General features: G+C 45.3%; 1 protein-coding gene across 1 annotated transcript in view; it reads right to left on the bottom strand.

Annotated features, from left to right (window-relative positions):
* LRRIQ1 (leucine rich repeats and IQ motif containing 1) overlaps positions 1-18,566 on the bottom strand; it is a 183,135-nt gene that overhangs the window by 129,057 nt on the left and 35,512 nt on the right. Inside the window, exon 10 of the mRNA XM_040408559.1 lies at positions 10,107-10,300. Within this exon, the coding sequence (XP_040264493.1) occupies positions 10,107-10,300 (194 nt within the window). The remainder of the gene's footprint in view (positions 1-10,106; positions 10,301-18,566) is intronic.

The following is an 18,566-nucleotide window of genomic DNA, read 5'->3' as shown; positions in this document are numbered from 1 at the left end:
AGTGGTCTAGAGCCTCCGGGGTACCTGTGGCACACAGTTTCCTAGCATATAGCGATTGTAGGTAACCACAATTAGTGTCCATGGGCTCAACCCGATGAGGACACTCAGCCCTGGTGTGGCCAGGTTCCTGACACCGCCAGCAGATTAGCTGGGTCCAGCCCATAGGGGGAACCTCCCTGAGTGGTTTCATTGGCTCATTCGGTGGGCCTGGGGTGGGGAGTTCTGGAGTTTGCCTACCCTCCTCCCAAAAGAACCCTCCTTGAGATTCTTGGTGGCCTCATAGCGTTTCACCAGGTCCACCATTTCCAGGAGATACCTGGCCGATCCAGTGTCGGAGAGGGGATGGCAGCGCCCTCCAGAATATGTCAGCCAATAGTCTATCCAGCATAGCTGTGGGACTTAGCACCTCAGGCTGTAGCCACTTTTGCAAAAGATGGAGTAAGTCATAATACTGGGGTCTTGCGGGCTCAGCCGGCTTAAACCCCCACTGATGTACCCGCTGGGCCCGGATCAACACATTCACCCCCAGTCTTGCCAAAATCTCACCCTTTACCTTCGGGTAGTCGGCCGCTTGATCGTCCGGCAAGTCGAAATACACCTGATGGGACTCTGATTACAGAAAAGGAGCGACGACCTTAACCCACTGGTCTCGGGTCAGCTTTTTCCTGGTGGCCACTTTCTCATACATCTCAAGGTAGGTTTCGATGTCGTCTGCAGGTGTCATCTTAGGGATCACTGCACGGACTGCTTTCCGGGCATCGTGGACGCTTGGGGTTGCTCCTGCTGTCTGCAAAGCCATCACGTGTTGTAGCAGCAACTGGTTGGTCTCTTGCTGCTGCTTATTAGCCTCCCGTTGGTGCAGGTTGGTCTCTCGCTGCTGCAAATTAGCCTCCATGAGGGCCTTCACAACAGCATCCGTTTTGTCGTGGGGGACGGGTTGAAAGACAGCTGGTTTGATGTACGACATACAACTGTGCCCAAAAATGCAAACCCAAAAATATATCGGCGTTTACCCCAGCCTCACTGCGCTTCCCTGCATCCTCCACCAATTGTGGGGATTCGTTCTGGTAGTTAGGACTAGCGGATGCAGTATAGAGGCAAAGTACACAGTTCTTGAATCAAACAGCAGTGTTTATTCACACATTGGTGTATAACAAAATGCAGATAAGGTGTATCACAAAACGCAGGTGGCTTGGTGTTTGTTCACACACAAGGAAAGTCCATAAACAATAAAAGTCACCTTTTCTCCTGGGTGTTAATTCACACCCTGTTAGCAGTTCAGCTTAATCAAGTCCATAGGCAGCCTGTTCGCCTTTAGAGGGGCCTGTCCTGCAGCCCGGCTCAAACCTCAAATCCCAGCACAGCCCTCAGTTCACAGCACACAGACTCCTGAGCTCCACTGTCAGAGGGAGGTAAATCCACACACCTGGCAGTGCTCGCTGGTTTTTTTGCCTGGCAAAACCCGGCCTGGAACATGGGGAGTACTTTGACTACTCCCAGTAAGAGCCATCCTGGATCAGCTATGACAGCCATGTTAAATCTCAAGGTGTCAATTAGCAATAGCTGCTGCTGAAACATAAAATACCGGATCTTACTTTACCGAGGCCAGGAACCTCGGTGACACATACCTTCCATCCACGATGATTCCAGGTACCTTCTTACAATACACATTTACACAGAATACTATCAATCACTGATAACACCTCCCCTGTGTATAACTATCAGTGACTGACAGCTATCTATGTATACACACTTACACAGAATGCTATCAATCACTGATAACACAATCCCTGTGTATAACTATCAGTGACTGACAGCTATCTATACATACACACTAAGGTTCCATTCACACGTCCGCCATTCATTTTCAATGGGGCCCCAAAAGATGCGGATGTCTGCAGACATGGACAAGAAAAGGCATTTCAATTTAAAGTGCCGGCCATGTGCAGTCCGCAAAATGCGGAACGCACGTGGCCAGTGTCCCTGTTTTGCGGATCCACAATTTGCGGACAGCAAAACACTTGCGGACGTGTGAATGGTCCCTTACACAGAGAATACTATCAATCACTGATAACACCTCCCCTGTGTACTACTATTAGTGACTGACAGCTATCTATATATACAGACTTACACAGAAAATGCTAACAATCACTTATAAAAGCTCCCCTGTGTACAACTACCAGTGACTGACAGCTATCTATGTATACACACTTACACAGAGAATGCTATCAATCACTGACAACACCTCCCTGTGTACAGCTATCAGTGACAGAAAGCTATCTATGTATATACACTTACATAGAGAATGCTATCAATCACTGATAACACCTCCCCTGTGTACAGCTATCAGTGACTGACATCTATCTATGTATACACACTTACATAGAGAATGCTATCAATCACTGATAACACCTGCCCTGTGTACAACTATTAGTGACTGACAGCTATCTATATATATCCACTTACACAGAAAATGCTACCAATCACTTATAAAACCTCCCCTGTGTACAACTATCAGTGACTGACAGCTATGTATACACACTTACATAGAGAATGCTATCAATCACTGATAAGACGTCTCAATATACAACTGAAATAACAAATATCAGATATAAATGAATACATTACAAGGTTTACTGAATCTTTACTTACAAAACTATATATCTACTCAGCTCCTGCTGCTCTATAACATGTATCCTGCAGATTACACTCAGGAAGGATGCAAGGATTAAAACAACCTACAGTTCAGGAGCACGCAATTGTTTTCTTAAAATACTGCTGAGTTGAGTGTGTGGGGACATTCTATAATACACCCATTTTACGTATGATGATGTCTACTGTATTGTGGGGTTGTTGCGGGTATCGAAATTTCAATACCCAATCGATACTTTTGTCCCGGTATCGATACGATACCTGGATTTCCATTTCTTCGATACTGGGCTGCGCTGCTGCGCAGCCTAGTATCACAGCTGCTGAGAGCGAGCTCATGTACCCTCAGCAGCAGAGAGGAGAAGGAAGCAGTGTCTCCCTCCCTCCTGTGCCGCCGCTGCCACCAATGAGGAGGGAGGAGAGGGGGTACTGCGCCACCAATAATAGGAGGATTTCAAATGGGTCCGGACTTTAAGTTACCAGGCTACATAGAGCGGCGCCCAGGGATCTCCCTGCACTTACTATTATTCCTGGGCGCCACTCCGTTCGCCCACTGTGCCCCCATTACCGTCTCCTGCTCCGTATGCTAATTACTACTATCGGAGCAATCAGGAGCCATCATCTTCTCTCCTGGGCGTTCCCTCTCCCTGCTGTAGCGCTGTCCAATCGCAGCGCAGAGCGTCACAGCCAGGGAGAAGGAACGCCCAGGAGAGAAGCTGATGTCTCCTGCCCATCGCTCTGATAGTAGTAATTAGCATACGGAGCAGGAGACGGTAATGGGGGCACAGTGAGCGAACGGAGCGGCGCCCAGGAATAATAGTAAGTGCAGGGAGATCCCTGGGCGCCGCTCTATGTAGCCTGCTCATGAAAGGTCCTCTTTAACTTTAAATACAGGAGGCAGGTGGCGTCAGCAGAATCGCATAGCCGGCACCCTGCCTCTGACAGGGAGCTGCGATCAGCGGCAGTTAACCCCTCAGGTGCGGCACCTGAGGGGTTAACTGCCGCTGATCTGCTGCCAATACCCGCTTCCTGTATTAAAGGTTAATTATCATTGGTGGCACAGTGCGCCCGTCCCCCTCAACCCCCCCCAGTATTAAAATAATTGGTGGCAGTGGCCACAGGGTCCCCTCTTCTCATTGGTGGCAATGGCCACAGGGTCCCCTCCTCCTCATTAGTGGCAGCTTCTGATCGGAGCCCCAGCAGTGTAATCCTGGGGCTCTGATCGGTTACCATGGCAGCCAGGACACTACTAAAGCCCTGGCTGCCATAGTCAGCTCCCTGCTGCTGTGTGCACTATGCACAGGACAGCAGGGAGAGTGTGAAGTCCTAGTCACCCTAATAGAGATCTATTAGGGTGAATAGGACAAGGGATCAAAAGATTCCAGGTTCTAGCCCCCTAAGGGGGGAAATAGTTATTAAATAAACTGTAAAAAAAAAGTATAAATCACCCCCTTTCCCAATTTTACATATAAAATATATAAACAATAAATAAATAAACATATCACATCGCCACGTCCGAAAAGTCCAAACTATTAAAACATAAAAAAATCTATGCGGTGAACGCTGGAAAAGAAAAAAAATGGCGATTCGCCATTTTTTAAAATGCGGAATGCACGTGGCCTTTTTGGTGTTTTATTTTTTTCTAGTGGTATCGAATGGTATCGAGTATTGCAATACTTTTTTATGGTATCGAAATCGAATAAAAAATTTGATATCGCAACAACTCTACTGTATTGGTGAATACAATATGTAATAACTATTGGGTAAATTCTGTAACTGGGACATTATATGTAGAGGTTCCTTAAAGCGTACATGAGTTTTCAAAAAAGTTTGCATAATGACTGTGCTTCTTTGTAGAATCATAACTGTTAAGGATAACTGACATATTTTCATAAAAAAATCAATTTTAGCATATGTTACTGCTGCAGCAGCATTATGCATAAAAGCAATCTTTAGTTTCTTCACTTACCACTGTTTTCCTTGAGTTTTCCCCTTAGTTACGGCTGTTTTAAATCCTACATTATGAGGATCTTCTCAAGATGGCTCCTCATACAAAATTGCTCTAGCCAGCAGCTTCCTGCCAGCCAATCAGATTGAATTACAGAGAGACACACCTCCTCACTCTGAAGCCTAATGCAAGTGTAACGTTACATTACCCTACTTCGTGAGATTTCCCTACCTCCTAACTTCCGGTCGCACCGGAAATGACGTGAGGAGGCGTGCCGGAGTTTTGACGATCTGTGCATGCGCAAAAGGACAGTTTAGGGAAAATCTCACAGCAGAGTTATGCTGGACACCGGGGCACTGGGCATGCGCCGGAGAGCCTCACCAGCCTTAGGGTAGGGAAAGATTAGGTAGGGAAAGATTTTTTTGGTTAAATAAATATACCGTATATATATTTATTTAACACAAAAAATGGCCATCAGATCTCCCTACCCCCACACTGCGCAGGCGCGGAGATCGGATGGATGTTCTGTAGATAGCCGCGCTTGAGCACTGGGCCGTAATCTTTCCCTAGCCTAAGGCTGGCGAGGCTCTCCGGCGCATGTGCAGTGTCCCGGTGTCCAGCATAACTCTGCTGTGAGATTTTCCCTAAACTGCCCTTTTGCGCATGCGCAGATCGTCAAAACTCCGGCACGCCTCCTCACGTCATTTCCGGTGCGACCGGAAGTTAGGAGGTAGGGAAATCTCACGAAGTAGGGTAATGTAAAGTTACACAGGCATGCAGTGTGAAGGACCGCCCCTCTGTCTTCCTAGCCGGAGACAGATGAGCCATAGCAACGGTCTTTTAAGGGAGCAGTGGAAAGGCACAGGAGACATTAATGAAAGTTGCTATTATAAGGTAATTACAGATCTTTTGGCAATCATTGACAGACTAAAATAAAAAAATATGACAGTTATCCTTATGTCCTAATGTCTTTTCAGCCTAATTATTCCCCTCTTCAGCTGCACAGCTAGATGCAATTCTCTCAGAAGTAGGGGTGTCTCCCTTCTGTGGAATCTGCCGGCCCCCAACTGCTGTGACTTCCTTTCCCTTAGTTCCCACTATTTTTGTTTTCAGAGCCGGAGCTCACAGAACAGATAAGAAGTAGCTCTTACAGAAAGTCAGGTATGATCTGTGATTTTTAGAAGCAGTGTAGAAGCATTTCATATATCCAGCTTAGGTTCTTAGCCAGTTCTGTCACACCCACACTTCTCTGCCGTCTCTGTTACTAGGGACAGATCTTACCTGACAACAGGCAGTGGACTGCAAATTTGATTTCAAGACACAGAGGCTCCTTTACTGTCCACAGAGGCTTTCTTTACTGTCCACCAATAGCAGCAAAGAACAAAACATAAGAAAAAGGTAACCATAGTAACATGCCGCTCCCCACCCTATCCCAGTATAATAACCCCAACATCCTTAGGTTCTTCCTCTTTCTTTGCTGCTGCCACCAAAGATAAGTGCTTCTCATTCAATGTTAATCCTATATACTGTGTTGGTAATTTCTATTGTGTCTTGATACCCTTTGTGGTTTTGGGGGGTTGTTACCTTCCCCATATGCCTTCTTTCTCCCCATAGGTATTCTATTACTCTATCACTCTTTCATAGGTTTACTATCTAAAGTTGAATATTCCTTCCCATTCTGCCCTTTCCTTCCTACCTCATTGTTCTTCCGACCAGACGTTCCCCCCCCCCCCCCCCCCCGGCGGGGGAGGGGGGGTATAGGGTAGGAGATTCTATCCCTCTGCCCCTGCTGCTTCTTTTCCCCCCTCACATCAGCCGCTCTGATCCGCCATTTTTTGCCGTCTCCTGGGACCTGGGATTCCGCCCCTCCACTCACATCACCTCCCGTCCTCGCTCTAAGCCGTGGCCACGCCCTCAGGCCAACGCGTCCGAAGTCTCACGATACTTCAGACGCCATAGCTCTCCTCAGTCCGGTCGGCAGTAGCGTGGGGAGCCTCCATCTGTTTGCCTCAGGCTCCAGCCCTCTCCTGGTACGAATTACCCTCGTTGCATTTCCCCTCTACCTTTACTGGGGCCCACTATTCACCCGGACACACCACCTGTGATTTTACAGTAAAGCAGCCTGTCATTCCCCTGCACTATGTCCATGCAGAGAGTGCCTCTAACCCCCCTTCCCCCGCAGATCCTGACCTGATGGAGGCCTCTGTAAGTCCTGGGCCTTTATCTCCAAGGGAAGCTTCAGATCCCAGAATTATTGATCCCCAGGCCCTGGCTCTTCAGCGCTCTGTAACTGACGCTATTATTGCAGCTATGGGCTCTGTTTCCTCCACGCTCACCAGGTCAATCTTTGAGGCCCTTATGGCCCACACACCTTCTGCCGGGGTTCAGATGCCCCAAACCAGATCTGAGACCCAGACACCAGCACCTGATCCACCTGCCTCCAGAAAAACCTACGGTAAGTCCTGCACTTCTTCCTCTTCATTCTTCGGATGTTTGTGTAGGGGGGAGGCTCTGTCTTTTTTCACATGTCTGGTCCAACATCACCTCGGACCCGTGGGTACTCTCCACAGTTCAGGGATTCCACATAGAATTTGTAAACCTCCCTGTCTCTCTTCCTCCCCCTCATCCCATAAGTCTCTCCCATCAGACACAGACTCTGATAGACTAGGAAATGTCAGACCTCTACCGGAAAGGAGCGGTAGAACCTGCTCCAGACCTGCGGTCGGAGGTTATCAGCAACATCTTCCTGGTGGAAAAAAAAGGAGGTCAAATGCGCCCGATAATCAACCTCCGAGCCTTAAACGAGTTTGTGCGATACCACCACTTCAAGATGGAAGGGATTCATTTCCTCAGAGACGTCCTTCTCCAACAAGATTGGATGGTGAAGCTTGACCTCAAGGACGCATATTTGACAGTCCCGGTGTCGGAGCCTTCCAGGGACCTCCTGCGCTTCATTTGGAATGGGAGCATTTGGCGGTTCACATGTCTTCCCTTCGGCCTATCATCCGCTCCTTGGTGCTTCACCAAGTTGGACGACATCCTCATCATGGCCCAGGAACGGTCCATAGTCCTCAAACATCTGAACTGGGCTATGGATCTCCTTTTGCGTCTGGGATTTCTCCTCAAACGGGAAGAATCTGTGCTGGTACCCTCACGTATCATGGACTTCCTGGGTTTCACCGTGGATTTGTCCACGGCAAATCTTCATCTCCTCGAGAGAAAATCCGCTCCATCTGCAAGGAGTTACGCCGCGCTTTAGCAGTACCACAGATCTCACTGCGCCACCTGGCCCGGCTTATCGGCCTCCTCTATTCAAGCAGTCTTCCCAGCCCCGCTGCATTACCGAGCCCTACAGCGCTTGAAGATCGCCCACCTACACGCGGGGGCTTCGTACGCGGACCTCATCTCTTTGGATGCAGAGACCAGGGCCGAGATGTTATGGTGGATCCACAATCTTTCAGCCTGGAACCGCAAAGCAATCTTTGGCCCCCTACCAGACTTTACGGTGGAATCGGACACCAGCCTCCGAGGTTGGGGCGCCCACTGTGCGGGCGTGATCACCGGAGGACGTTGGTCAGAGGACGAGACCAGACTACACATCAACGTTCTGGAACTTCTAGCGGGATCCTTCGCGATTCGCAGTTTTGCGAACGGAATAGCAAAGGCATGCATCAGGTTGCGCATGGACAACATCTCGGCAGTCCGGTACGTCAACTCCATGGGCGGCACCAGAAGATCTTATAGAGCAGCCTGGAGAGCTTGGTCTAGCTGGTGCTTGGCACAGGACTTGGATCCCTTTACGGCACCTGTAGTGGAGATTCTACAGTTTCTGTCATCTTAGTTCGAAGAAGGCAAGGCATACCACACGATTAATCTGTTCAGGTCAGCTATTTCATCAGCTCACCTGGGTTTTGATGGCTGACCGGCTGGCCAACACCCCCTGGTCTTCTTCGGGGGTCCCGCCAAGGCCTCGGTTCTCCATGACCTGGGACGTGTCTTCTGTTCTGTCCCTTTTCTCCTCCTGGCCGTCCAACTTGGACCTCTCCTTGCGTCAGTTACCTGCCAAACTAGTTACTCTTCTATGCCTCATTTCTTGCAAGAGAGTATCTGATGTCAGAGCTCTGGATTACGACGCCCGTTTATTCACGACAGAGGGTGTCACTTTCAGCATCACTCGCCGTACCAAGACGCATATCAGGATGGTGCATTATCCCGCGTTCCCTTCAACCCTGACGCTCTGTCCGGTGGCTTACCTCAAGGAGTACGAGGCTCGTACATTGACTCATCGCTCTCCAGCTTCTCCCCAACTTCTCCCCAACTTTTTCTTTCATTCCGTCGTCCATTCATGCCCGTCACCAGCACCACGCTGGCTCATTGGGTTAAGTGGGTTCTCTCCTTAGCAGGTGTGGACCCTTCGGTATTCACGGCTCACTCCACTAGAGGGGCGGCCGCTACCTCCATGGTGGTAGCGGGAGCGAAACTGGAAGATGTCATGCGGTTGGTGGACTGGTCCAGACTATCCACCTCCAGGGAATTCTACTTTCGTCCGCCTCAACATGCTTTCTCGTCTGTGATGGAACAGCTTTGAACTCGCAATAGGAGCCTCCGTGTCTTGAAATAAAATTACATGATTTTCCTATTTTATGACGTAAAGTCATGATTTTATGAAAGACACGGAGGCGAGTATTGCCCCGCCCTTACCCACCCGTTATATTCTTGTTTCAGAGATATTTACCCGTTATATTCTTTGTTTCAGAGATATTGTTTGTCCCTTGTTTTGACTAATTCAATTAATTAATTATCTTCATCCACAGGGACGTTTGCCCGAGTTGGGTGTAATTCCAAATTCTCAGTTTCTTATTTTTCAGAGTGATTCATCAAGGCCGTCAGGAGCCTAATAGTTGAATACAGTTGCCGAGTTGTATGGCTACAGTTGCCGAGTTCGCCAATATGAGGCGGTGTTTCCAGTTCCATGAGGCAGTGTTTCCAGTTCCATGAGGTTGAAAAGTTCGGTTTGATAAGGAAGAATGTCTGGAGTTCCTAGCATTGAGTTGCTGGCATCGCGCCAAAGAAAGAGGAAGAACCTAAGGATGTTGGGGTTATTATACTGGGATAGGGTGGGGAGGGGCCTGTTACTATGGTTACCTTTTTCTTATGTTTTGTTCTTTGCTGCTATTGGTGGACAGTAAAGAAAGGGTTAGCAATACTCGCCTCCGTGTCTTTCATAAAATCTTGACTTTACGTCATAAAACAGGAAAATCATGTAATTATGTGGAAGTTAGACCCCTACAGGCCATGACTTCACAGCTTTGCTAGCTACACCATTCTCTTTTAAATGAAATGTGTGAAAGGACAGTGACTCTTTCAAAGTTATCTTATTTCCAGTTGCAATGTTCTAACTGGCTGCACATTCACCAGAATTAAACCATTATCATCTTTACTTAAACAACCATGCAAATTGGAATTATACTAAGGACACATCATTTAGAAGAGATGACAAACATTTTACCTCTGACAAATTATTCCCTTGTAACTTTAGAACCTGCATGAGGCCACAGTTCTGAATTCCTTCAAGTTCAGTAAGATAATTGTACGAACAGTCCAAATATGTTAGCAGAGGTGTTGTCTCAAGGGCCTTAGTGGATATCAGCTGATTATGATCCAAGACTAGCCTCTGAAGATTCCTCAAAGATTCCAGTCCAGCTAAAAAAAAATTACACAAGGTGATTGTAAGTATTAAGCTAAATGGGAAACAATATAAATGTATGTTGTATAGCTATAATACACAACTATGGAAAATTTTCATTAACACGTCTGTAAATACCATTTCATTCTATTACAGAACCCAACAATTATGAGATTTCCTACATTGCAATGATCATCCCTATATAAAGTAATGGGGTCTTTTATCAAACTGGTTTAAAAGTAGAACTGGCTTAATTGCCCATAGCAACCAATCAGACTCCACCTTTCATGTTCCAAAGGAGCTATCAAAAATGATAGATGGAAACTGATTGGTTGCTATGGGCAACTAAGCCACCAAAAAGGTGTGCAAAATGAATAAATGCACTTGGTCTGCTGTTTTGAGTTTGGTGACTTCTAAAAATCTTGTAACTTACAGTAGTAGGTGCATTATTCAATAGAAACCATCATCAACAAAATCATCTGAGACAAGTTGCAGATTGCCTACTGATCCACCTATCTATAACTAAGACCATAAAGGGCATCTGTCAGTAGATTTGTACCTATGAAACTGTCATGTGCGCTTAACAACTGAAAGCACCTGTGTTGGTCCGATGTTCATCTATGCCTGCATTGCTAAAACAAATAATGTTTTAATATATGCAAATGAGACTCTAGGAGCAATAAGGGTGTTGTCGCTACTCCTAGAGGCTCTGCTCCCTCTGTAACTGCTGTGCCCTCTGCACTTTGATTGACATGGCCAGGCGCAATGATATTTTCACTGCCTGGTCTTGTCAATCAAAGTGGAGAGAGCTCGGCAGTTGCAGAGAGAGCAGAGCCTCTAGGTGTAAGGGCAACACCCCTGTGGTCCTAGAGGCTAATTTGCATATATTAAAACATCATTTTTCTCAGCAATTCGGGCACATATGAACATGGGATCAACACAGATGTCTTTTGCTGCCAAACTCACATGTAACAGGTCAGCCAGTTTTATAGGTACAAATATCATACTGATTAAAACAATACCTTTCTTTTGTCTAAATGCTAAACAACTACAGAGAAATCTGTGTTTTATTCATATGCAAATTAGAGGTTTGAGCACCAGAAGGCGGGACTGAATCCTTTGAGCATGATGACAGATCATTGATCCTAGTGACAGAGCTGCTTTAAAGTGGTCTTCAGGGATTACTATGGCTTTTAACAGATAAGCTCATGTAGCTGCTTACTTCATCTACATTTCCCCATTGATTTTTTTTCAATTGTGACTCCTGACCCGTTTCACCATGTTAACAAATCACTTGTTTCTTTACATCATGTATAAAGCACTTATTGTTGCTGTATCCAACCAAACTTCTGGTTCCAGTGTATGCATGTAAGGCAGCATGAAAAGTGGGCTCTGCAGCCTTGGGCTCTAAAACCTGGAGAATAGAATGAAAAATCGTAGAACATCCCCACCCATACTTGTGCTAATCTCCAGTGCCGCATGTAGAACATTTTAGTGAGACATAAATCTCAGACAACAGATTTCCCACTGCCTCAGAGAGAAAGGGACTACAGACACAAGGTAAGATAGCGATAGGCGCGGAACACTTCATGCGAGTGACACAATCGTTCTCTCAACCACCTTAAAGACAAGCCAAACATGACCCAGAGAGAGATGCTAAGTCAGCGATCCTGATACCATGGCTGGTCACCAAACTACTGACATCAGATATCAAAGCCATATTAGAGGTCATGGTCTCATCTACCCTGATGCAGCTACAGGCCAAAGTGGCTATGCAATTCTCCTAGATTACGGGGTTGGAGCAGAGACTTAGCTCAATTGAAGACTAACTGGATAGATCATAAACCCAGAGTTGTTAAGTCCTCAAAGCAAGCCAAGCCCTCCAAGATATGTTGGAGGACTTAGAAAATACAGGTGAAACTTGAAAAATTAGAATATCTTGGTAAAGTTCATTTATTTCAGTAATGAAACTTAAATAAAGTTGCATTAATGCAACTTAAAATTTGAATATTGTGAAAAGGTTCAATATTCTAGGCTCAAAGTGTCACACTCTAGTCAACTAATTAATCCATACCCCCTGAGCTAAGGGTACCTCAAAATTGTGACTGGGGTTTTCATAAGCTGTAAACCATAATCATCCAAATTATAACAAATAAAGGCTTGAAATATCTTGCATTGCACGTAATGAGTCTATCTCATACATTAGTTTCACCTTTTAAGTTGCATTACTGAAATAAATGAACTTTGCACGATATTCAAATTTTTCGAGTTTCACCTGTATATCTAGGTGGAGCAACCTGAGGATCATCACACTGCCTCAGTCGATCTCTGCTGGACAATTGCTACAGATATGCTCCACTAGGTCTCCAGGGAATGTTCATGAAGGAAAAAGCACAAGTAGTAGGCCCCCCTCGGGACACCAATCAGGGACAAAGTTCAGCTCACCTATACCGAAGTATTGTCAAGTATTTAAACTCTACTGAGAAGGCTGCTATCACAGGTCATAAGCTATTAATCTTTAGGGGCTACTCCGCTAAAATGGCTAACAAAAGAGGGACCACTTTAGGATGGGCCTTGATAAAGAGGAATCACCACACTGATGATCTTGAAGGGGATGCGACTGTGAATATCTTCACCACTCCAGAAAAAGAGGCCGCTTCTCTGGACACCATGACACCTCCATCGGACTCCCCACTGAGATCTCCATCATACCCCGGAACCTCTCTATCGGGAGCTGGCATGACCAGGATGATCCAGATGCAGTCTCATAGAGTTTTCCTGTTTGTTGGGGAACCCTTGGGGTCACAAGACTCTAAAGTAACTCTCATTCACGTTATGACAGTGAATTTTTTCAGTGATTTCTTCCACATGGTGGTCCCAGGATTTGGTGAGCCCTAGGTGAATATTATACTACTGAGTAGCATTATGTTATCTGTTATGTGTTATGATATGATCCTCATTGTATTAGATAGGGGGTAGGGGGCCACTAGTATCTGGAGCACTCTACTGATCAGTCAGTGGAGCCCGGGCATGTGCCAGGCTGGCAGATCAAGAGACGGATCTATATATGGGTGGAGATGATGAAGGCTCCATAGGAAGATGCGTGAAAAAAAAGGAAGTAAATAAATATGATACTTTAGTTGCTAGCGTTGATTTTCTGTTGGGGATGATTGTTTTTCTCCTTGTTGAAGGGATGGGGATATTAAATAGTGCTTAAGAGTGACTGCTCAATCTGTGGGACATGTATTTGGTGGGGAGTACTTTCATAGAAATGCCTTGGGGAAGTAGTGTAAAATGAAAGTGATCACATGGAATGTTAAAGGGAGTCTGTCATCAACTTTTCATGTTCTACACTGCTTACATTGTGTTCTTGCACACACACACATGCATAATAATAACGGTACCTTTCTTGTTGTGGTCAAATTCTGTAAAGCTGCAAAAATGAGGTTATAATGGTACGCAAATAAGGGCTCGCAAGTCCCAGGGGCGGTGTTCTTGCTGGACCCAGACCCCTAGACGTTTTTGTGTGACTAACTCCTCCCCAGTGTATCTGGCCAGCCCTTTCATGATATATGCGCAGTTCACCACCGGGCCCGGGCATGCACACTCCGATAACAACATTGCCACTGCTCCCTGCTGTCTCTTACCGCTCCGCCTCTTCCATCTTTGCCAGTAGATGGCGCATGCGCACTGCTGCAAACAAAGTCGATGCCCTCAGTGGTTATCGGAGAGCGCATGCCAGGGCCCGGAGGTGAACTGTGCACATACAGCTGGCCAGACGATACACTGGGGAGGAGTTAGGCACACAAAACACCTAGACGCCTGGGCACTTACAGCAAGAACACCACCTCTGGGAACTTGCAAGCCCTCATTTGCATACCATTATAACCTTGTTTAGCAGCACAGGATTGGACCACAACCAGAAAGGCACCGTTATTATTGTGCGTGTGTGTGCAAAAATGCAATATCAGCAGAGTAAAACATGAAAAGTTGGTGACAGACTCTTTTTAAGGGTATACATTTCCCACACAAGTGAAAGATGGTGCGCCAACACCTTACGAAATCAGACGTAGCTTTATTGCAGGAGACACATTCAGAGTAATCAGATTTCTGTGTTAAAAAAAAATATAGTTGGGAGAGGTGCTGGGCTCCTCTTCGTTCGGAAGGAAAGCTGGGGTGCAACTACTTATCCACAAACATATTAGGCACACGATAATATCGACTGACAAAGATGGAGAATGATGTTTTCTGCTGGACACAACTGCAGGGAAATTCACAGTATACAATGTACCGTATTTTCCGGCGTATAAGACGACTGGGCGTATAAGACGACCCCCAACTTTTCCAGTTAAAATATAGGGTTTGGGCTATACTCGCCGTATAAGACTACCCCTTCAACGCTATTTACTTTGGCATCAAGATCTGCAGGTAATTGTTGTGCAATTTTCGTCTTTTCCCTCAGTACCATATTATGCCTTTCCAAGACTCTAGTACACCGGGATATAGTGGCCTTAAATCTGTTGCTCTGATCTGGGTTAGATTTGGCCCACTGAAATGCAAACAAACGTATTTTATTTCCTGTCACTACATAACCGTTTTGGCGATGCTCATTCACCATGTCTGCTACATGTTTTTCGAGTTCTGGCCAATGTGGGGTGCCTCTTCTTAATGCACACTTACCTCTTGGCATACTCTTTAATGCTTTTTCATTTGCTCTCCAGTCCCGAACCATCTTTTCTGTTACTCCATATTGTCTTGCAGCAGCGCAGTTATTATGTTCCATGGCAAAGTTTACAACTTTAAGTTTGAAACTGGCTTCATATTTCTTTCTTCTTGCTGGTGGAGCCATGATGGGGTCTTGACTGTTAGCCATTTGTATACTGTACTGTATGTACTGGTGCTGTACTGTATGAACCGGTACAGATACTAGTGCTGTACTGTATGTACAGATACTGGTGCTGTACTGTATGTACAGATACTGGTGCTATACTGTATTCACCACCACATGTATCTGCTCCCCAGATAGACTCTTTTTTCACCACAGATAAGATGCACACCAAACTTCATTAGAGATCCGCCGTTCCAACATTAGAATTGGCTGAAGTGCAGATGCTTCTGCTTCCCCCTGCCTTCCCTCAGAATCGCCAATCTAACCCAGTATACAACAACCAGCCAATCACGGCAAGCGATGTACCGGTATTTTCTGTGCACACTGCATACAAAGCCTGCTTGGATTGGGTGGGTCAGCTCTCCCTGCCTGCCCAGCCCTCCCTGTCTCCAAGACGATCTGAGCGGTACTACGCAATGTGATACTGCCGGCACAAGAAAACCACTGAGAGCAGGGAGAGGGTGCTGCTTCAGGAGCGGCTAGCCGGGATGCAGCGCGCGGTGGCTCAGCTAGAGGGCGCCTGTCCCTGAAGCTGGAGAAGGACAGCTTCTCCAGTCCGGCTAGGAAGTAAGTTTCAGCACGCCGTATACCGGCATATTAGAGAGGACACCCGGCGTATAAGACGACCCCCGATTTTTTAGAAGATTTTCATGTGTTAAAAAGTAGTCTTATACGCTGGAAAATACAGTATATGTCCCCATTTCTTATGGTAAACCTTTTTTCCAATCCCTGGAGGGCAAGATCTTACAAGAGAGTGATAGTAATATTTTGGTAGGAAGAGACATCAACATGGTACATAATGTGTTAGAAGACAGGAAGAGACTTTGAGTTGAGATTGGGACTGAAGGCATGGGGTCTCTGCCTCCAAAATTGTTGCTTCAATCTGCGAGACTTGCTGATGCTTAAAAATCATGGTCGAGAATTGATTATTTATTGACGTCACCCCCCACTGTTGTATAGAGTCACAAATGTCAATATAGAAGATATGGTCATCTCTGACTGTGCACCAGTGAAGATGAATATAGTGGTTACTATCCCAAAAGGGATGGACTTCATTTGGCGCCTATCAGGTTATGTTGAGACAGAGGAGAAATGTATTTATAGGTTACAGGAGCGGTGGTGTGATTATTCCCAAAATTACGAAGGACATGGTGGCAACTTGGTCCTGTACTGACATACCGCAAAGGCATGACATACCGCAACATTATGCCCAACACAACAGCGCTTGAAGGTGAAGCAAATGCCAGATATTGCAGGCTACTAATTGCCTGTGACAAACTTACACTGCCCTCCTGCACAATGCCACGGAAAAAATTAAGTGAAATGGGTGACAGCCAAACTTTGATTTCCATCTGGAAAGTTTGCAGAGACTTTTTTAGAGATGAAAAAACAGCCGAACTGTTTAAATTCTGCAATAATGCAGGGAAATTACTAGCAAATTTAGCTAAAGGCCAGCGGCTGGTCCACCATGTTCATAGACTGAGAGATGGGAAAGATCCCAAGTGCATTCTTGAGATTTTTAGACAGTATTTTGAATGTTTATATACTCAAGACCCTTGCAATATGACCCAGGGAATCAAGTTTCTAAATGGAGCCCACCTGCCCTAATTAGACAAAAAGGAGCTTGCCAGACAATGCCCCCTTCACGGATAGTGAAGTGACTACCATCATTAAATCCCTAATAATAGGGACACAAGGTCCGGATGGGTTCCAAGCTAAATTTTACAAAGGTCTGTGCAAGGAAATGGCACCAAAATTTGTTTACCTTTTTAACTCAAGACTTCAGGGTCATGATAAAATGCCTCCTGGAAATATGACCCACAGGGATCCACCAGGTGAGCTCCATAAAAGGGATGTTCAGCAGTAACCCATATCAGAACAGAATTTTTAGTTCAAGACTTCAAGAATGCCTGGTGAACTGGCAATGCCCGTTTTGCTCATTCATAACAGCAATTTATTCCAAGCCACTCGCAAGAGTCTGTCTCCTCAGTCTAATGTCAGTTCTAATCCATCTACAAAAGGGCACCAAGCAGGAATACCGGCTCTTGCCCATTCTGTTCCACATAGCTTTGGATACACTAGCATTATATTTGCCCGAGGCGGACATCTACAAGGGGATAATGGTAGTGAGGAGGGAAATCAAACTGACTTGTTTCACGGACAACTTGCTCCTTTTCATGAATTCCCTGGATTCCATTTGGATTAAGTCATGGAGACATTTTCACATATTGGATCCTTCATGAATGTCGCTAAATGACAACTACTCTATTTACAGGGTGGGGACTTTCCTTTGCGAGGACATCGGTTGGAATAGTGTCACTTGAAATTGTGATTCAACAATACCTTATGTAAATGGGCAGAGTGGATATGGAATTCCATAAAGAAAAAGCTACAGGCAGGTTCTTCAAGAAATGAAGACACTTCAGATTCTGACATTAGAGAACTGATGGAGCCCTTTAAATTAATTACATGGTATATTACAGATCAGTTGAAAGGCACATTGGGAAGATTGCACCTTACCTACTAGTTAGGAGATCCATAGACTGGGGTTAACATTTCTTATGTGCGGTCCTCTATCTAGTGTTTTGTTTAAAGACTATTTAATGGAATTTGTTGGAGTTACAGCATATAAAAAATTTGAGACATGACATTATTTTCTATTATCTGGCTGGTACTTAAAGTGCAATTCTGTAATTCTACATTACCCTTTATTTTCTGTATATAGCTTTTTTTTCTTATTGGGTTTGTTGTAAGCGCTTGAATATATACATGCTATGTAAGCCAATGCTGACCATAATGTGACCATAGCCAAAGAAGGGTAGATAGGCACATTAAAGGTAAAAGAAATACATTACTAAATGACAGCTAACTCTATAAATGATTATTTTAAAGGATATTGATCCAAACCAGAAACTACTGGCCACATTTTGCACACAATAATCATACATAACTTGGGTTTTTTAAATCTGGTAAAAATATGGTTTGTGGGAGATCTAATTAAAATGTAGAAATCCATGCATGGTCAGTACAGAGAAGTCTCTAATGATCTTTTTATACCTGCACCTGCAACCAGGACAATGTTGTATCGTTTACGTCCATAAGAAAGAAGGCTTCATCAACATCAACCTAAATGTAAGAGCAGTGACACTATGGACCTCTTTGTCACAGGGTGCCATGATGATTGATTCATTGTACCCGTTCAAGACAGATTTTATATGACTTTTTAAATGTAAAATTATTGCAGGTTGTAGGTATGAGCTTTCAGGAGATGGATGTTCAACCAGGGACTTATTCCGACTACCAGATGTGTGGTCAGAAACGAAGTTCTCCCTAAAAATGGGGCAGTTGGTATCCGCCTCGCAGGGTTTTTATTTTGCTTGTCTTCGGATTAACAC

Source organism: Bufo bufo, chromosome 1, assembly GCF_905171765.1.
Source record: "Bufo bufo chromosome 1, aBufBuf1.1, whole genome shotgun sequence".
NCBI classification, from domain to species: Eukaryota; Metazoa; Chordata; class Amphibia; order Anura; family Bufonidae; genus Bufo; species Bufo bufo.
Note: the sequence above shows the minus strand (reverse complement) of the source record. Positions and strands in the feature narration are given on the sequence as shown.